The 21,254-nt window shown below is 39.4% G+C and overlaps 1 protein-coding gene across 8 annotated transcripts in view; it reads left to right on the top strand.

The window, feature by feature from the left end:
- ZBTB40 (zinc finger and BTB domain containing 40) overlaps positions 1-21,254 on the top strand; it is a 78,229-nt gene that overhangs the window by 38,037 nt on the left and 18,938 nt on the right. For 5 of the 8 annotated variants that reach the window (XM_027109815.1, XM_027109818.1, XM_027109817.1 and 2 more), the window contains 6 exons: positions 12,517-12,709; positions 13,311-13,468; positions 17,073-17,265; positions 19,004-19,140; positions 19,545-19,746; positions 20,106-20,239. In XM_027109815.1, coding sequence (XP_026965616.1) covers positions 12,517-12,709; positions 13,311-13,468; positions 17,073-17,265; positions 19,004-19,140; positions 19,545-19,746; positions 20,106-20,239 — 1,017 coding nt within the window. Of the gene's footprint in view, positions 1-10,509; positions 10,534-12,516; positions 12,710-13,310; positions 13,469-17,072; positions 17,266-19,003; positions 19,141-19,544; positions 19,747-20,105; positions 20,240-21,254 lie in introns of those variants that run through there. The other 3 variants (XM_027109821.1, XM_027109820.1, XM_027109819.1) reach the window with 3 other exon arrangements.

The raw sequence follows: 21,254 nt of genomic DNA, 5'->3' as shown, positions 1-21,254 counted from the left end.
ATTTACTATTAATCCAAGCAATAAATGCCTTCTACTATTTAAATAGTTCCCTGATTCATAGCAAGTTACTTTTTAAAAAACAAATTCAAGATCAAGTATTTACTTTAACCATGGTTTATCGACAGTTGGCTCTAAATTGTTTTTTTGAGAGATAAGCTGTTTACAAGACTGGGCTGACCCTGATGACTCTCTTAGGGGAGGTTTCAAGTGGTAAATCCTTGATACTCTTTGTACTGATTATGCTGAAGGACATTATGGTTTTGTATTTTTGCACTTGGATGTTCTCTTAGCTGTTCAATCCATCATTTTGTCACTAGTTTGTTACCTCGATAGCTTATAGACACACCTCTTCATTTTCTCTCTTAAGACTTCCTCTCCACTTAACTTTGGTTACAGAGGAGCAACATCATTCCTTAGATCAGCAATACTCAAATTATTAGTGTCACCTCTGTACTAACTTAAACTGTGCCTTATGCATTTTTTTCCCAACACGTGTACCTAAAAGTGTCTGGCACATACAGGTGTTCAAGAAATGTTTGCTCTACAGGGATTCATTCAACATTTCCCCCCCACTGCTTGTCCTAATCATTTGATGGCAATAACGTTAATAGTACTTTGCAATAACACTGATTCACTGTTGGTGATCATTATAGGCTTATGTTATTTCTTCCTCGGTTTTAGAGGTCAGAGTAAGAGCACTACAAATCACTTGGTAGCTATATTTAAAACTGATTCTGTTTTATTCTATAATAAATTGTTCAGCTACAGAAAGAAAAAAGGAAAAATACTTGAAGAACGTAAGATTAAATTAAATATAGAGTTGGGGAGGTACTGCTTTGTATGTAGGCCCTGTACTTCTCTCTTTCTCTCTCACTTTATTTTAGACAGCTTGAGGTATGATTGATGTACAGCAAATTGTACATATTTAAAGGTTATAGTTTGCTAAGTTTTGAAACCTGAAATCATCATCACAATCAAGATAGTGAACATAATCATCACCCCTAAAAATCTTGTCACATCCCTTTGCAATCCGTCCATCCTGCCCCTTTCCACTTGCTATTTTCCAGGTAACACTTGTCTGTTTTCTCTCTCTCTAGATGAATGTGCATTTTCTAGAGTATTTTATAAATGGAATCATATAATCTGTATTCCTTTTGGTCTGGCTTCTTGCATTCAGCATAACTATTTTGAGGTTCACCCAAGTTGTTGCATGTTCATTCCTTTTTATTGCTGAGCAGGGTCCCATTGTACGGACATACCATTTATTTATCCAGCTCTACCATTTACTAGTATTGTTAGCTTCAGCAGCTTAATACCTGAAAGCCTTAATTTCCTAATTTGTAAAATTTGGTAGTGTTATCACCTACATCATAGGGTCATTGTGAAATTAATTAAGATTTATGTAAAACTCACACTAAAACGGCAGGCACATAGAAGGAGCTCAGTAGGTGACGACTGCTTTTGTTTGCTGATACATTAACTCAGTATTTTTAAAAAATTTTTTATTTATTTATTTTTAACATCTTTGTTGGCGTATAATTGCTTTACAATGGTGTGTTAGTTTCTGCTTTATAACAAAGTGAATCAGCTATATGTATACATATATCCCCATATCCCCTCCCTCTTGCATCTCCCTCCCACCCTCCCTATCCCACCCCTCTAGGTGGTCACAGAGCACTGAGGTGATCTCCCTGTGCTATGTGGCTGCTTCCCACTAGCTATCTATTTTACATTTGGTAGTGTATATATGTCCATGCCACTCTCTTACTTCATCCCAGCCTACCCTTCCCCCTCCCTGTGTCCTCAAGTCCATTCTCTATGCCTGCATCTTTATTCCTGTCTTGCCTGTAAGTTCTTCAGAACCATTTTTTTTGGGATTCCATATTTATGTGTTACCATACGGTATTTGCTTTTCTCTTTTGGACTTACTTCACTCTGCATGACAGTCTCTAAGTCCATCCACCTCACTACAAATAACTCAATTTTGTTTCTTTTTATGGCTGAGTAATATTCCATTGAATATATGTGCCATATCTTCTTTATCCATTCATCTGTCAATGGACATTTAGGTTGCTTCCATGTCCTGACTATTGTAAATAGAGTTGCAATGAACATTGTGGTACATGTCTCTTTTTGAATTATGATTTTCTCAGGGTATATGCCCAGTAGTGGGATTGCTGGGTCATATGGTAGTTCTGATTTTAGTTTTTGAAGGAACCTTCATGCTGTTCTCCATAGTGGCTGTATCAATTTACGTTCCCACCAACAGTGCAAGAGGGTTCCCTTTTCTCCACACCCTCTCCAGCATTTATTGTTTGTAGATTTTTTTGATGATGGCCATTCTGACTGGTGTGAGGTGATACCTCATTGTAGTTTTGATTTACATTTCTCTAATGATTAGTGATGTTGAGCATCCTTTCATGTGTTTGTTGGCAATCTGTATATCTCCTTTGGAGAAATGTCTGTTTAGGTCTTCTGCCCATTTTTGGATTGGGTTATTTGTTTCTTTGATATTGAGCTGTATGAGCTGCTTGTATATTGCAGAGATTAATCCTTTGTCAGTTGCTTCGTTTGCAAATATTTTCTCCCATACTGAGGATTGTCTTTTCGTCTTGTTTGTGGTTTCCTTTGCTGTGCAAAAGCTTTTAAGTTTCATTAGGTCCCATTTGTTTATTTTTGTTTTTATTTCCATTACTCTAGGAGGTGGATCAAAAAGGATTTTGCTGTGATTTATGTCATAGAGTGTTCTACCTATGTTTTCCTCTAAGAGTCTTATAGTGTCTGGTCTTACATTTAGGTCTTTTATCCATTTTGAGTTTATTTTTGTGTATGGTGTTAGGGAGTGTTCTAATTTCATTCTTCTACATGTAACTGTCCAGTTTTCCCAGCACCACTTATCGAAAGGCTATCTTTTCTCCATTGTATATTCTTGCCTCCTTTATCAAAGATAAGGTGACCATATGTGCGTGGGTTTATCTCTGGGCTTTCTGTCTGTTCCATTGATCTATATTTCTGTTTTTGTGCCAGTACCATACTGTCTTGATTACTGTAGCTTTGTAGTATAGTCTGAAGTCAGGGAGCCTGATTACTCCAGCTCCATTTTTCTTTCTCAAGGTTGCTTTGGCGATTCGGGGTGTTTTGTGTTTCCATACAAATTGTGAAATTTTTTGTTCTAGTTCTGTGAAAAATGCCATTGGTAGTTTGATAGAGATTGCATTGAATCTGTAGATTGCTTTGGATAGTAGAGTCATTTTCACAATGTTGATTCTTCCAATCCAAGAACATGGTATATCTCTCCATCTGTTTATATCATCTTTAATTTCTTTCATCAGTGTCTTATAGTTTTCTGCATATAGGTCTTTTGTCTCCTTAATAGGTTTATTCCTAGGTATTTTATTCTTTTTGTTGCATTGGTAAATGGGAGTGTTCCCTTAATTTCTCTTTCAGATTTTTCATCATTAGTGTATAGGCATGCAAGAGATTTCTGTGCATTAATTTTGTATCCTGCTACTTTACCAGATTCATTGATTAGCTCTAGTAGTTTTCTGGCAGCATCTTTAGGATTTTCTATGTATAGTATCATGTCATCTGCAAACAGTGACAGCTTTACTTCTTCTTTTCCAATTTGGATTCCTTTTATTTCTTTTTCTTCTCTGATTGCTGTGGCTAAAACTTCCAAAACTATGTTGAATAATAGTGGTGAGCGTGGACAACCTTGTCTTGTTCCTGATCTTCGTGGAAATGTTTTCAGGTTTTCATCATTGAGAATGATGCTGGCTGTGGGTTTGTCATATGTGGCCTTTATTATGTTGATGTAAGTTCCCTCTATGCCTACTTTCTGGAGGGTTTTTTATCATAAATGGGTGTTGAATTTTGTCAAAAGCTTTCTCTGCATCTGTTGAGATGATCATATGATTTTTATCTTTCACTCTGTTAATATGGCTTATCACATTGATTGATTTGCGTATATTGAAGAATCCTTGCATTCCTGAGATAAACCCCACTTGATCATGGTGTATGATCCTTTTAATGTGCTGTTGGATTCTGTTTGCTAGTATTTTGTTGAGGATTTTTGCATCTATGTTCATCAGTGATATTAGCCTGTAGTTTTCTTTTTTTGTGACATCTTTGTCTGGTTTTGGTATGAAGGTGATGGTGGCCTCGTAGAATGAGTTTGGGAGTGTTCCTCACTCTGCTTTATTTTGGAAGAGTTTGAGAAGGATAGGTGTTAGCTCTTCCCTAAATGTTTGATAGAATTCACCTGTGAAGCCATCTGGTCCTGGGCTTTTGTTTGTTGGAAGATTTTTAATCACAGTTTCAATTTCAGTGCTTGTGATTCATCTGTTCGTATTTTCTGTTTCTTCCTGGTTCAGTCTCTGAAGGTTGTGCTTTTCTAAGAATTTGTCCATTTCTTCCAGGTTGTCCATTTTATTGGCATATAGTTGCTTGTAGTAATCTCTCATGATCCTTTGTTTTTCTGCACTGTTAGTTGTTACTTCTCCATTTTCATTTCTAATTCTGTTGATTTGAGACTTCTCCCTTTTTTTCTTGATGAGTCTGGCTAATGGTTTATCAATTTTGTTCATCTTCTCAAAAAACCAGCTTTTAGTTTTATTGGTCTTTGCTATCATTTCCTTCATTTCTTTTTCATTTATTTCTGATCTGATCTTTATGATTTCTTTCCTTCTGCTAACTTTGGGGGTTTTTTGTTCTTCTTTCTCTAATTGCTTTAAGTGTAAGTTTAGGTTGTTTATTTGAGATGTTTCTTGTTTCTTGCGGTAGGATTTTATTGCTATAAATTTCCCTCTTAGAACTGCTTTTGCTGCATCCCATAGGTTTTGGGTCATCGTGTTTTCATTGTCATTTGTTTCTAGGTATTTTTTGATTTCCTCTTTGACTTTTTCAGTGATCTCTTGGTTATTTAGTAGTGTACTGTTTAGCCTCCATGTGTTTGTATTTTTTACAGATTTTTCCCTGTAATTGATATCTAGTCTCATAGCACTGTGGTCAGAAAAGATACTTGTTACAATTTCAATTTTCTTAATTTTACCAAGGCTTGATTTGTGACCCAAGATATGATCTATCCTGGAGAATGTTCCATGAGCACTTGAGAAGAAAGTGTATTCTGTTGTTTTTGGCTGGAATGTCCTATAAATATCAATTAAGTCCATCTTGTTGAATATGTCATTTAAAGCTTCTATTACCTTATTTATTTTCATTTTGGATGATCTGTCCATTGGTGAAAGTAGGGTGTTACTATTGTTGTGTTACTTTCGATTTCCCCTTTTATGGCTGTTAGCATTTGCCTTATGTATTGAGGTGCTCCTATGTTGGGTGCATAAATATTTACAATTGTTGTATCTTCTTCTTGGATTGATCCCTTGATCATTATGTGTGTCCTTCTTTGTCTCTTGTAATGGTCTTTGTTTTTGTTTTTTGTTTTTTTGCGGTACGCGGGCCTCTAACTGTTGTGGCCTCTCCCGTTGCGGAGCACAGACTCCGGACGCGCAGGCTCAGCGGCCATGGCTCACGGACCCAGCCGCTCCGCGGCTTGCAGGATCTTCCCGGACCAGGGCACGAACCCATGTCCCCTACATCAGCAGGCAGACTCTTAACCACTGCGCCACCAGGGAAGCCCTGGTCTTTGTTTTAAAGTCTATTTTTTCTGGTAAGAGGATTGCTACTCCAGCTTTCTTTTGATTTCCATTTGCATGGAATATCTTTTTCCATCCCCTCACTTTCAGTCTGTATGTGTCCCTAGGCCTGAAGTGAGTCTCTTGTAGACAACATATATACGGGTCTTGTTTTTGTATCCATTCAGCCAGTCTGTGTCTTTTGGTTGGAGCATTTAATCCATTTACATTTAAGGTAATTATTGATATGCATGTTCCTATTACCATTTTCTTAAATGTTTTGGGTTTATTATTGTAGGTCTTTTCCTTCTCTTGTGTTTCCTGTCTAGAGAAGTTCCTTTAGCATTTGTTGTAAAGCTGATTTGGTGGTGCTGAATTCTCTTAATTTTTGCTTGTCTGTAAAGGTTTTAATTTCTCCGTCAAATCTGAATGAGATCTTTGCTGGGTAGAGTAATCTTGGTTGTAGGTTTTTCCCTTTCATCACTTTAAATATGTCTTGCCACTCCCTTCTGGCTTGCAGAGTTTCTGCTGAAAGATCAGCTGTTAACCTTATGGGTATTCCTTTGTATGTTATTTGTTGCTTTTCCCTTGCTGCTTTTAATATTTTTTATTTGTATTTAATTTTTGATAGTTTGATGAATATGTGTCTCAGCATGTTTCTCCTTGGATTTATCCTGTATGGGACTCTCTATGCTTCCTGGACTTGATTGATTATTTCCTTTCCCATATTAGGGAAGTTTTCAACTATAATCTCTTCAAATATTTTCTCAGTCCCTTTCTTTTTCTCTTCTTCTTCTGGGACCCCTATAATTCAAATGTTGGTGCATTTAATGTTGCCCCAGAGGTCTCTGAGACTGTCCTCAATTCTTTTCAATCTTTTTTCTTTATTCTGCTCTGTGGTAGTTATTTCCACTGTTTTATCTTCCATGTCACTTACCTGTTCTTCTGCCTCAGTTATTCTGCTATTGATTCCTTGTAGAGAATTTTTAATTTCATTTATTGTGTTGTTCATCATTGTTTTATGCTCTTTAGTTCTTCTAGGTCCTTGTTAAACGTTTCTTGTATTTTCTCCATTGTATTTCCAAGATTTTGGATCATCTTTACTATCATTACTCTGAATTCTTTTTCAGGTAGACTGCCTATTTCCTCTTCATTTGTTTGGTCTGGTGGGTTTTTACCTTGCTCCTTCATCTGCTGTATGTTTCTCTGTCTTCTCATTTTGATTGACTTACTGTGTTTGGGGTCTCCTTGTCGCAGGCTGCAGATTTGTAGTTCCCGTTGTTTTTGGTGTCTGTCCCCAGTGGCTAAGGTTGGTTCAGTGGTTGTGTAGGCTTCCTGGGGGAGGGGACTAGTGCCTGTGTTCTGGTGGATGAAGCTGGATCTTTCTGGTGGGCAGGACTGTGTCTGGTGATGTGTTTTGGGGTGTCTGTGACTGTATTATGATTTTAGGCAGCCTCTCTGCTAATGGGCGGGGTTGTGTTCCTGTCTTGCTAGTTGTTTGGCATAGGGTGTCCAGCACTGTAGCTTGCTGGTCGTTGAGTGGAGCTGCGTCTTAGCATTGAGATGGAGATCTCTGGGGGAGCTTTTGCCGTTTGCTATTACGTGGGGCCAGGAGGTCTCTGGTGGTCCAATATCCTGAACTCAGCTCTCCCACCTAAGAGGCTCGGGCCTGACACCCAGCTGGAGCACCAAGACCCTGTCAGCCACACGGCTCAGAAGAAAAGGGAGAAAAGAGAGAAAGAAAAAAATAATAAAATAAAGTGATTAAAATTTAAAAAAATATTAAAAATTAAAAAGTCATTTAAAAAAAAGTCATTTTTAGACTCAGTCAGTCTTGAAACTCCTTTTTCACTTAATGCCTTATAATATCCTAGTACCATGGTCACTTACTCTGACATGAGATGGTTTGCTGTTGATGTTTTAAGCTTAGTTTGCTTAAGTCATGCTTTCAGATAGATACCATTACCCTTGGAAGTAGCTTCCTGAACTGCAGGTGTAGTGTCTCATACAAAGCCATCAGTCTCTAGAACAGCAGTTCAGTATATATAAAAATGATGCACTTGTTAAAATGGTGGATTTGTTAAAATGTACACCTCCAGACCACATTTCCAGAGTCTGATTCTTACGTTGTGGTAGAGCTTGGGAATCTCCATCTTTAACAAGTTCCCCATGGACTGCTTTTTTGGTCTCTCTAGACTACATTTTGAGAAGCATTGCTGGAGAAGTTAATGGCTTAACAAAATTCTTAATGTATGATGGCAGATGTCACAGTGTCTATGCTGACAGCTCTCAGTGTTTTGAGTAGCTGCTGAATACGCATTTCCCAAGTGTTATTCTTTGCTTTCTCCTTGATTCAGCAAATATTTACTGAGCAACTGGTATGTGCCAGGCATTGAGGTGGTTGCTAGGAAAATAAACATAAATAAGACTGGATCCCTATCCTTACAGAATGTCTTGACAGCAAAGAAATCCTGCCACGTATGTAATTTTTTGAGAAGTGTATACAGAAGTCACCCAACTACAGGAATCCCCAAAAGACTTCAGTGTCGAACGTATTTATTAGAACTGTTCACTTGGAACATCATTCTGCATTTTAGCTACAGTTGTAAAGGTTGTTTGGGGGTTTTGTTTGTCACTGTTCTGTTTATACATCTTTAGCTCCCAGAGAGCTTTGAATGTTTTTTGTTGTTGTTGGCTGTTATTTGGTTCATCATCATAAATTAAAAAGATGGCTCAACGTTAACTATAATCTACACTTAGGTGTGTAATTTTGAGGCCTGTTAAGGCTTGTGAGTGATGTTCTGATTGAGATGGACCAGCCTGTTCCTTTTCTTAAAAACAGATATGAGGTATGTACCTGACCTGGATTGCGTTAAGGGAGGACATCATGAACCAGTGTCCTGATTATTTTATTTCCTGAGATAAATGATGAAAGGTGGCAAAGCCATTCCCTGAGCAGTGATTGCAGCAATATGAGAAGAATCTGGGCAGCTTGAATTGCATGAAACCAAAGCCAAAACTGATTAAGGAGAAATCTCTTGGGTGCCGGGATGGGAAAGTGGCTTCCCCTTGTCTCTATCTCAGTGTAGTATCTCTTACCATTAGAAAAAGCTGATACTGACCTAAGAGGCTTTCTGGCTGAGCTGAGTAAAACCTGTATTTAAAGGCAAACTTATACTTTTTTACACCTTTTATGTTAGAACTTTTAATTGTCTACTTGCTTTATTCCTAGCCGTGTCCCTGCTTTTAATTAATTGTGTAGATAGCAAGGTGAGTGTTTGACTAGAATAAGGAGATAACTTTTTCTACTATTGATTTCCTTGCTGTTTGATCCACTTTTCACCTAAAGTTCTAGAAAGACTCCCAAAGCTGAAGACCTGGTAGCATCCTTTTTTCCTTCAACTTTGTTTCAAAGGCAAACAACAGTGAAGGCTCTTATGTGAATCTGATGTTTTCATCTGTGTTACTACTTCAGAGGTTTGTCAAGACCTGTAGGTCTGTGTTTTGTGGACTGTGTTCACTGACACAGTATAGGGTAACCTTCTTGAGAAGTGAGTGGATAGGGTTCACTTTACAGGTCTATGAGAGATGAACTTAAGTTGTTTTTTTCAGATCTCCTTTCTGCTAATTATTAAATCTAAGATATGCAGCTATAGCTAGAAGGGTTAGTGGTCTTATGGGAAGGGAATTTCATTCAGTTAAACAAACATTTATTAATCACCTATTGTATACCAGTCTCTTCACTAATCAGTGAGACCAGGAGGAATGGTACAGATTGTCTAGATGCTACTCAGTGTTCAAGTGATGTTGATTCTAGTAAGTCCAATAAAATCCAGTGAAATGGATTTGGTTACACTCGAAGTTTGGGAGATGGAACTGGGTGAAAGGTGTGCCAGATCATTGGAATGAGCTCAGTGTTTCATCAGGGTATTCTGCTCACTAGCCATGCAAACTTGGGCAAGTTACTTCACCTCTCTGACTCTCCTTTAAGTAGTCGTAGTAATGCCTCCAGGATCTGATGTAAGTAGTAAAGTAGATGGCAAGTATGCACGGTATCTGGGATGGTATTGAGCTGTTGTGGTCTGTCTCATTATTGCCATTGCCTGGCCCTCAGCATTCAGGAAGGCATGAGCGAACAAGAATATAGTGTAACAAAGACAAATCCGAAGGCAGTAGGCAAATGGTTGGGAAAATAAGTAAATTCAATTAAAAGATCTGAGTGTAAGGGAAAGATTAAATGGTTTTTTCACATATAACAGAGGGAAAGAAAACTGTCCCATCTTTAAACATATTGACCTATATTTCACTCATAGATAAAAGTACTTTGAGTACTTCTGTGACCATGAATTGATACAAATTTATTGAAGTACCTTTAACTCTAAGAATCAAAGGAGTTCCAAATGTCTGGTTAAAGAATAAAACTCTGTTTTGGTCCATTTCTTAGAGTTCTGTTATGTGATAGCAATCAGTGAATTCCAGCCTATTGCAATATGTGACACCCTTCTGTTTAGTCAGATCCCCTATTTCAGAAAAGGGCTCACTCCACTGTGGAACCCCAGGCAGCTTAGGGGGCTGATAGAGTAAGCTACAGCACTGGCTCTGGTGCAGGTCCCCAGTAGGTACTGGAAGAAAGAGCAGAGAGCAGGGCTTTCCAGGCAGCTGTCTGCTCCCTTCTGGCCCTTTCATCAGCCTACCCCCGCTTCTCTTCCCAGATGGTCACCCTGGTATCACTGCTGAGCAATGAAGTTAACAAATGTTTTAATTTCACTGCTGAGCAGTTCTGCAGAGGAGGAAACAGCAGAGACGATAATGAGAAGCGCATCAGATGCCACCATTGATGAAAGCTTCTCTTCCCCACTGGCTCAAATGATAATGCCAGACAAATTGGATACTGAGAGAGGTGGATCTGGGGTATTCAGAGAGCTACGGGGGGAAGAAAACTGGCCTAGGATAGAATGAGATAGCTGTATGTTGTATCAGTTAAGTGCACAAGAGGGAGGGAGGGAGGGAGGGAGGATAGAAATGGAGAATAAAGAGGAAGAAACAGGTTTAAAACTAAGGGCATTAGCAATAGTGGGTCTTTATAAGATACCTACTCCTGTGTTGAACAAATTAGTCTTAAAATTTAGCAGCTTAAAAGAACAAACGTTTATGACCTCACAGTTTCTGTGGGTCAGAAATCCAGGCATAGCTTACCTGAGTCCCTGGCTCAGGGTCTGTCACAGGGCTGTACTCAGGGTGTCAGCCTGGGCTGCGGACATGTCGATGCTCAGCTGGGGAGTGTCTCTTTCTAAGCTCACTCACTGACTGTTGACCGGGGATGTGAGTTTCTTGCCACATGGGCCTCTCTATAGGGTACCTCTCAACATGGCAGCTTGCATCCCATAGAGGAAAGACACTGAGGGAGTCCACACATGGGCAAGATGGAAGTCACAGTAACCTAGCCTCACAAGTGGTGTCCCATTACATTTGCCATATTCTTTTCCTTAGAAGCAAGTCATTAGGTTCAGCTCAAGGGCATGAAAACCTGGAGGCATACTGGGAACCCCAGGCTGCCTACTCAGGTCCCTACTGCTGTCAGGGAAGAGGCATTCTAAAGAGATTTTAGGCCAACTAATAAAAGCAAGAAAGGATGAATAAATGCGACCAAAGAGAATTAAGCATTCAACTTACATTTTTATCTCATTTGTTTGTTATTTTTAAAATAGAGACAAAATGAGTTTATCTTATGTTCATGGAAGTTACTTATTCCAATAAAAACTTAATAAGGATTATTAAATTGTGTTTTATCTATGTTTACTTTTGGAGATGACCAAAATTCATAGGAACCTTTTTTTTAAGTTTAACTTAGCTCTCTGATCAGGAAACAAGCTAGAACAAACTCAAGAAATACAAAGTCTAACTCATTTATAATCCTGTTTATTTGGGAGGAGAGAAGGAGATAAAGTTCCTCTAAACAACAATTTTAAACATATAATTACTGTCAGAATATATAATAACTGTCTAGGTGAACTTTGCCAGTGTACATGTTCAAGAGATCCTTTTGTGTTGTGTATGTGGCTGTGTGTGCATGTGTGTGTCTAGAAAACCTTTTTGCTCTCTAAAGACTCTCATGAGAAAATATTTTCTTTTATAGTATCGACACTAAAAAACATCAGAGGTAAGTTGTAGTTTTGCCAAGTAGAAATATAAAGATTATACATAAGACTATACTCATGAAATTAAGTTTCAATTACCAGATTTTTCATTATTGCTGAAATAGAGATATTAATTCTGCCTTCCAGTTGGCATTCCTTCCATTTGTGTGAGAGATGCTCTGTCAGACCGAAGAAAGGAATGCTAATGTTGTTTATTTTACCCCTGGAGTTGATATTTTAATGCTCTAGGTTTTGAAAAGTCATGAAGGGAGTTGGGTTTTAGGCATATGGTGCTGAGACCCATGGAGGATAAGGCACATCTAACAGACACTGTGGCTCTGGATTGAGACAGAGTTCAAGATTAGTGCACTGGTTTTCAGGGTTGTCTTCATAAAGGTGATAGTTAAAGCTATATGTGTGAGAGCTTTTCAAAAGGAGAGTATATAAAGTGAGAAAAAATAAAGAGTTGAAACCAGTCTTAGGTACTGCTTTTGCTTATGGATTTGGAAGAAGAGCCAGTGAGGAAGGCAGAAAAAGAGTGGTCAGAAAGGTGAGTTCTTACCCAAAATGCTTCAGTGTCAAGAAGTCAGAGGAGAATTGTGCTGTAGAGGTGATAGTACCGTCAAATGCCATAGAAAGGTCAAGTAGGTGGGGATCAAACTGTTGAGGGCCCACTTGCCAAATCCAAGGAGCATGGAGTTCTTGTGGCTGGCTAATCTGTCTTTCTGGGCACTTGTGTTCTACAGACCATAATGGGATGTCTTGTGGGTGAAGAAGGACAGTCAGCATTCCAGAGAATCCTGGATAAAGTAAGAAGTGAGAGCCTGGATGTTCAGACTGTCGTGTCCCTGTTGAGGCTGTTCCAAGATTCTAATCCTGCGGTAAAGACAACACTGTTAGACAGACAGCCAGAGGCTGTAGAAGCAGTGCAGCCAAAAGGTACGAGAAACCTTATCCACCTGAGTGACTGAATTTTATTCTGGGCAGATGCTGTAAAGCTTGCTCCAGTGATACATTTCTTCAATGGCTTAGTTATTGTTAAAGTGATTTTCACATAAATTCTACCTGTAGTTCCAGAGACTGCATGTTAATATATACAAACTGAATTTGAGTCTTCATTTCTACCCCCTAGTTAACTAATCTGACACCTTGGAGTTGGAGAATACCATCAGTGTTCTCCTGCCCTTCAGAAAGCCACACATCCAAATCAGTGTTTTGAGTGCCCACAGTGAACTGGTTTGCTGACAGCACTTAAAGGCTGAAGTTTCTCTCGTTTGGGTTAGATACAAAGCAGTGGCCTTGCCAACCAGAGGTTAACCTCTGGCTGGCTTTACAGCTTTGTGTTTCGACAGATACATGAAACATTTTTCCTTTCATAGAGGTTAAACAGAATAATAAAGCATTTTCCTCTCCAAAAGGAGATTCTGCATTCGGGTGCTCAGAACTGGCTGAGAATCGCTTTACTATTCTGTTAGATCTCTCTTGACAAACCATGCTGTCATTTTCTTCAAATTGACGAGCTTCTCTTGTTCGTCTCTAGCTCTTTCTCCCCCAGGGAGCACAGAGGAGGGAAAGACCTTGTCTGTTCTGTTACTAGAACACAAAGAGGACCTGATCCGGTGTGTAACACAGCTGAGACCTATTTTGGAGTTCCTGGAAACGGGCGAGGAGGAATTCCTGACTGGCTCTGAGAAAAGGGTAACTGTCGAGTATCTCTTCCTCCTTTCTGCAGCACTTGTTTTAAACCTCTTTTGTGACACCGAGCACTTTTTACCTTGCAGTATTTCTTCACATACTACATAGTAAGCACCTTGAAGCTCAGGTTCTTGCTTCATACCTCCGTGTATCCGCTACACCAGCTTGCTGAGTGCCTTGCATACTATAGTCAAACATTACATCTTTAGATGCGTGGATGGTTGGATATTCCTGCTCTGACTCCGTGGGATTTTGATATAAAACATTTGCCCCAAGAGTTAAAGTGTTTAGGCACATTTCTAATTGTTATGACACTTTTTACAGAAATGATACACTGTTCATCTTTAGAAAATTGGGAAAACAAGCAGAAAGAAAAAAGTCCAAATCTTCCACCATCTCACCACCCAGAGATGATCACTACTAACATTTTGGAACATGTGCTCCCACTTTTTCTCATTTGAATCATCCTGGGATGGGATTATCATATAGCTTTGTAACTTTATTTTTTAATTGAATATATTGTGAATATATTTCCATACCTACATAAGGATTTTGGTAGCTGCATTGTATTGTCTAATGGATATACCATAATTCATTAATTATTTGGGGGCATTTGTTTCTTAGTTTTTGCTATTCAATATTTTGCTATTATAAATAATGTTACAGGGGAACATTTTACACACAAATTGTTGCATACTTCTCAGATTATTTTCTCAGGATAATTTCTAAGAAGTGAGATTTTGGAATAGAGAGTAAAATTTTTCAAGTGTTTGATACATATTGCCAAATTGCCCTTCAGGAAGGTTGTACCAATTTACACTCCCACCAGCCAGCTGCTAAAATCCTCATAAAACTGCTGGCATGACTTCTCAAATCAACTAGATAACTGTATTTGTTGGTGTTATGATTTCAACTTTGTGCTAAAAATATTTTTATATCTGGAAGGAAGGAATAGGGACAGAGAACTTTTGTGGTACCAAACTGTGGGAAGTGGCTTAAATGTTGAGGAGAGAAAATGTTTAGAAACCACTGGTGTGATGGCTGTGTACTGGATTGATAGTGAGGACTGGATCCTAGATTTTCTTCTTCTCGATCTTATATTGCTCTTTTTTTCATATAAAATGGGAAAAACTTTAATCTCAAAATTGTATTTTGCAAATTATGTTTTTAAAAGTTTAACTCCTTTGCACTTCTTGAGAAAGATAATATATGAACAGAATAAGATTAAACCCCTGTTTTCTCCTTAGACTTCAGATTAAGTTTAATTTCAGGCACTCAGTTTAAGTAAGTTGCTTATAGCTCTAGAAATATCTCATTCCTCGTTTAGCGATTTCATTCAATTACTCATTCAAACTTTTTCCTTATTAGCTAGATTGAATGTGTCCTTTGAACTGTTTCATTATCTTGATAAAAATAGCATTTATAGGTAGAGCCCAAACTCAGCCCCATTCCCTGCAGCCAGGCAGACCATGCTGTCATTTTCTTCTGTCACTTTCAGTTTACTTGACAGAAAGGGCTGAAGCAGAAGAACTTAAATTAGTTGTAAATCACAAAAACACTTCTTAGGATTGGGGTTCCACCAGAGCTTCATTAGGCTACTCTTTCTCATGAAAACTGAAGCAAAATAATAAAGCAGGAGTGTAGAGGTGAATGTTGATCGCATAGGTACAGGGTTTTTAGACCATGTGGAACATGCTCTCAGGCCTTTTGGAACTTTTTCTCTCTTATGGAATGATGCTAATCATAGGTACCATGGCCCTTCTGTAAACATACCTTGGGTTCTGGGGGTAAATAGGCATTTTTTCACTTCAGGATTGGAAACAGATACAAGAATAGTAATTGCTATAGCTGCCATTTATTTATTTATTGTTTACTGTGTGCCAAGTAATGTACTGAGGACCTTTAAAGCATTACTAAATTCTACCCCCGCAGCAACTTTATGAAGTTATGGTTAATACCCTAACTTTAAAGATGAAGAAACAGAAGCTAAGAATGGTAAGCAGCGTACCCAAAGGCACAGCTGCTTGGGGCCAGCATTGGAACCCAGACTTCTAAACAAAGCACATCTCTTACCCACTGTGCATCCTGCTTCCTAATGATATCAATAACCACTATCATTTATTAACAATCACATATGTCCTAGGAGTTTTGCTCAGCTCTACAAATGGCAACTTCATTTTAGAGAATTGTCATACTGACAGTGCAAGAGTTGGTATTGTTATCTTCTTTTGCAGATGAGAAGAATAAGGTTTAAAGACTTAATTGCCCAAGGTCACACAGGCCATACATTTTAGAACTGGATTTCAAACTAGGCCTGTCCGGCTTTAAAGTTCATACCCACTCTTTACAGTATCTGGCTGCCTCGTTTTGTATCAGGTTATTGTTTATGAGCTAAGACATAGCACAAAAATCAGTACGATTTTTAGATACAAGCCCTTAAGTTTTAAATTTTAGCTCATTTAGTAGAAATCTAATATATATTAGACCTTAAACAAAGAGAAAGACTATATTCTGTATGGACAAGGTATGTGACAACTTAATTTATAATATACACATGCCTTTCATATATGTAATATAGATATTTCTTTTACATATATAAAACCAATTTGGTTTTATAGCTAAATTTATTATTTTAAAACAGAAGTAATTTGATAATAGCGTCCTCTGGCATGCTACTGTGACCATCTGCTTGACTTTCTCCGGAGAGCTGGCATTTTCCCAAAGGAAAGTTCAAAATTCAGTTACTGTAGATTACATGTATTGAAATAATCCCCTGCATTATCCACAAGAGCCAAGTTATACATATTTAATTGCAGTCCATTAAGGCTAGTTCTATTGTGATTGGAAAATATCTTTAAAATAACTGTCAGGTGTTTGATTTTTCAACCTTTTGCTGGAGGCCTGTGCCCTCTTGACTCAGAAAACCCTCTAGCATACCAGGGAAGAACAAGTGGGTAGAACTGTGGGATGGTGACTGGAGCTGGTGCATGTGGCCACTGGGGAGGAGAGGGCTGGATAATGAGGAATCTGCTAGAAAAATTATCCTGAAGTGCACTTTAAATCTATTATTTTGGAGGCCACAGACAAATGTATGAAGTATCCGGGTATTCAAATTGCAATGCAAATAAAGTAAAAGGAAGTAAAGTAATAGAATTGCTCTGAACTTGCAGCCTCTGCCACTGTCATGTACTTGACTGAACAGAGATGAAAAACACTGTAACTGTATTTATTAATTGCCAGTCAGTTTTGCAATCTTAGTGTCTGAACAAACTCAATCTAAAGCTTAGATGTAAGCTGCTTGCTCTATCATATAGGCCTAGCGTAAGAATATTTTCACAAAATGCAAACTGTCAGAGGCAAAGAATATGCACAGACCCACAATTGAGAAAGAAAGATTTTCATGGAGCTGTTTGTTTGGAGAATGTTTTGGATTTTTATTGAAACAGAATAAGGAAGAGACTATGACAAAACTAGCGCTAGAGACAAGCAGAAGAGGACCTGGAGTCGGGGCGGTTTGTAATGCTGTCTTGCTGGTCTTTCCAGTGGTGTGTCAAATGCACTTAGAATTTCCAGTAACTGGTGTCGGGTTGATTGCTTGCCACTGCAGGTGATTCTGAATTGCTGTGAGGGTGGAACACCCAAGGAGACAATAGAAAATTTGTTGCACAGAATGACTGAAGAGAAGACCCTGAGCGCTGAGAGTTTGGTAAAACTCCTTCAGGCTGTGAAGATGACATTCCCAAACTTGGGCCTTCTGCTGGAGAATTTGCAGAAATTAGCTGCTTTACCGAGCACCACAGGTATTAGTTAATTATTGACTCTCTGGACTGGAACCACTCCTACAGAAAATTATAGCTTAAAACACCCTTTTGGCTCCTTGCTGGCGGGGGAGATAAGACAATGTTAAGAAAGGCCGTTGTGAAAGAGAAACTAGCTGTCACAAATCAGTGATTCTCGATATCTCTGGAGTTAGGATCGGAAATCTAAGAATTTCTTCTCCATTAAGCTCCCCCGTGATGTTCCCGTGGTTCAGGGTCTAGAAGTGTGGCTTTCCCGGGGCTGTCACGTGCCACCTGTGAACGCCTGTGGAGCAGATGGACTCACACGTGTGAGCAGCAGGAATTCAGGTCCTGACGTCCCCACTCCCACTGGAGTGCTGTTCGGTCCCAGCAGTGCCCAGAATTAACCACCCCTCGTGTCCAGCCAGTTTGCGACTATCCCTTTGAAAAACAACCCAACTCTAGCCAATCATCCCCCATCCCAGAACGTTTGAGAATGAAATGGTTTTCAGAAGAAGGCTATTTGGGAAATGAGAGAACTTTCTAACTAGCTTGTAAGAATAATATATACTTATACAAACTTGAACAGTTTAAAAAATAAGAAAACTTCAAATCCCACCACGTGATAATTTCAGTATTAAACACATTGACATATTTTATCTATCACATTATTTTTACAATGTTGAGATACTCTACCATATTTTACCATTTCCCCCACTTATCAATATAACATAAACATTCTCCTCCACATTTCAGAACACTCCCTAGAATTCTATTTTTTTTAAGGCTATGTAGTTTCTATCATAAGTATACTTATGCTGTCTTACTCATGCCCATGTCTAGGGGCACATGTAGCATAATGGTTAAGACTATGAAGATTACTGGGATTTGCATCCTGACTTCTTTGGTAGCTCTGTGACCCTGAGTAAATGACTTAACCCTTCCGTACCTCATTGTCTCCCCTGTGAGATGGTGGTAAGAATGGTACCTTCCACCTTCATTTTTGTGGCTACTTTGAGATGATATATGTAAACATGGAGCACAGTGCTCAGCACATAATATAATACGCACTCAGTAAATATTAGTTGTGATCATCATCATCACAAGCTTCTCAGTGGCAAATATCTTTGTACACAGATTTTTTTTTTGCCTTCAGATCATTTCTTAAGGCTAGATTCCCAGAAGTGGAGTTACTGGGCCAGAGAGGAAAATAAATTTTTAAATATCTACAAAGCTAATGGGAATGCCTGATAGTTTTGATTTTTCTTTACTTTCAAATAAATATAACCTTTCTTAAAAGAGAGTAACTAACAGATTGGCTGAGAGGGCATACAAACAGAAGAACAATGGGTCAGCTTTGCTACCGCCGTCCTGACTTGTGCCTGCCTGTACTTTGGATCGCTGCATGGATCCTTTACCTCAGGCCTGGTAGATAACATCCCTTGAATCTCTACATCTGCACCTCTTACAAGTGCAGCCTTCTAATTACCCCCGGTTGAGCAATCACTAGCTTCTACCACTGGGTGCTAACTTTCAAAGTATTGGTGGTTTTGTGACCCTGCAACACTGAGTGATTAAGTGTAGACCAGAGGAGACGTGAGCATACATGTGTGAGGCCCCAAGCCACGAGCTGCACTTATGCTCCAGAAGAGACAGAGCTGCTGTGCTAATCTGTTCTTCTGTCCGCATTTGTAACTCCCCTCATGTCGTGTAGAAAAGGCGTTAAGGAGGTTTTGTTGTTGTGCTAATATCCTTACAGTCCAAGCAAGCCCTGATGATTATGGGATTGAACTATTGAGGCGGTATCACGAAAACCTCTCAGAGATTTTCACAGACAACCAGATGTTACAAAAAATGATCCCACGTGTGAAGAGTTTAGCCCCTGGAGAAAGAGAGGTAAGAGAGAGAGGGAGGAAGGGTGGGCAAAATTGAGAAAGAAGGAAAAAAGATTAACATATATATATTTTTAATGTATTTCTATTTTATATAAACATACACACATGCAGCCATGTTGAGAAATGCTAAGGGGTCAGCAGAGAAGGAGATAGTAGGTGATTCAATTTCTAAGAGTGACAAGTAGGATAGTTGTAATTTCTGCAGTGATAAGGAAAAGCATTCAAAAGGAGGAATGAAGAACCTTCTCGTGTATAAACATCTCTCAGGTTGAAAGAAGTGAAGGATGTTGAAAAACTCCTCCCCAGAAATATGTTCACTACGACCCAGTGCTCAGACTTGCAGCTCTGCAGCTGGGCCAGTGGCTAGAAAGTCCCTTATGTGTATGTTTGTGCCGCATCTTGAAGGTCATGGAGAAGCTTGTGAAACGTGACTCTGGTTCAGGTGGTTTCAGTGCTCTGACGTCAGCAGTTCTAGAAGAGCAGACTCTCTCTGCAGCAGCCATTTGGCGACTGCTGCTTGTGGCTCAGGAGACAAAGGCCTGCCCATTGAACCTGCTCACGGAGGAAATACGAAGGGAGCCTGGCGCAGACGCTTACTTCCGGGCAGGTAGGTTGCCTGGCCTCTGTGCTGGCTTTGCCCCCACCAGAGATTATTGTCAGTCTTTGCAGGAAACAGCTCTCTTACGGTAGTCTTCCACATCCTGACCAGTAGAAGTAAGGACTGGCAATTTTGTTCAAGGACATGGGTGTCTGTAAACCTTTCAAAGTAAAATGTGCAGCAATTCTTCTAAGCTTATATTAATTATACTCTGATTACAGTGATGTTTGCCATCTTCTTCACTCCCAACTCCAGGTGGGAGATAGATGAAGTATATTCTCATTATGATGAACTGAGTTGAGAAAAGATGAAAGGGAAAAATGGTGCTCATAGTTTTACTAATGAGTTTTCAATCCCTCTTTGTTCAGTGATGACCCCAGAAAGTGCTGCCTTCGAAACCATCCTGAGGCATCACAGGTTGATCCTAGAGGCCATCCAGCAAAGGGCTGAACTCAAGTGCTTGGCCTCAGAGGAAGAGCGCCTGGCAGAGACTGTGAAAGAGGTGTGGTGGGGATAACAACACAGTGTTTGGGGGAGTTTTACAGCATTGATGCCCGGGACTGTCTTCACTCTTAAGGGAGGAACCAGCTCCTTGGAGCACCTGCTGTGGGCAGGCCCAGGCTAAGCAACACTTGTCATGCTTTTGCTCTTATAATCCTCCCAACTCTGGGTGACAGGTGATGCCACCCACATTTTACAGATAAGGGAGCTCGTGCTCTGAGAGGTCAGTGATGTTTCTAGGATGTACCAGCTAGTCATAGAAGCAGCCAGGACTGGAACTCAGGTTCAAGTGACTCAAACCCAGATTTATTCCAATTGTTTAAACCTAGGAAAACTCAAAGGGAACCATGATACTGGTCTCTCACATGTTGTAAGAAGCAACTTTTTTCAGAGGAAGAAAAGTAAAATTGGTCTTATTACATGCTCTATTCTGGCTTCTAGAAAGAGCCAAAATAAACATAGAAAGAACAAAGCTTTTGCCCATATGGGATAACAAATAGTGCCAACTCATTTTCTGTAAGGCTTCTCACGGTGTGGCCAGCATCCCAGAAAAACCAGGTGGGAATTGCAGGGGGAATTCACGGATGTTCATCCCAGGATCATGTGCATCTTGAGTGGGAAAGAATTATAAAGGAGCGTAAAATTAAATTACAGATTCACCTGTCGTGCTTTTTGATCCGAGTAGGCATGGAAGGTGTGTAGAAAGGCTGTCCTAACTCTGTCTACACAGGTGACAGCCCCACCTTGGTCTGACTCTCAGATGGGCAGAAGATGGCACACATTTCTGTGGGGCTTCAGAGGAGAGATTCATCTGCTAGACTCTCTCCAGCATGCCTCGCACTTCAGAGATGGGGCTTCTGCCGTTGATCAGTTTTAGCCTCACTAATTAGTCTCAAGCCTGCCTCCAGGGACATCAGGTTTATTTAGATAGACTTGAAAAGAGCAGAAGTAAAATATCTTCCAAAATGAAAATTCCATTTGGCCATCTGTGGATGGTTTAGCTTTATTTTCTCAGT

The sequence above is a fragment of the Aethalodelphis obliquidens genome, unplaced genomic scaffold (genome assembly GCF_003676395.1).
Source record: "Aethalodelphis obliquidens isolate GAN/ISIS:26980383/991018 unplaced genomic scaffold, ASM367639v1 scaffold9, whole genome shotgun sequence".
In the NCBI taxonomy this organism is placed as follows: domain Eukaryota; kingdom Metazoa; phylum Chordata; class Mammalia; order Artiodactyla; family Delphinidae; genus Aethalodelphis; species Aethalodelphis obliquidens.
The sequence above is the reverse complement of the archived record's forward strand: the minus strand, read 5'-3'. Positions and strand labels throughout refer to the sequence as shown.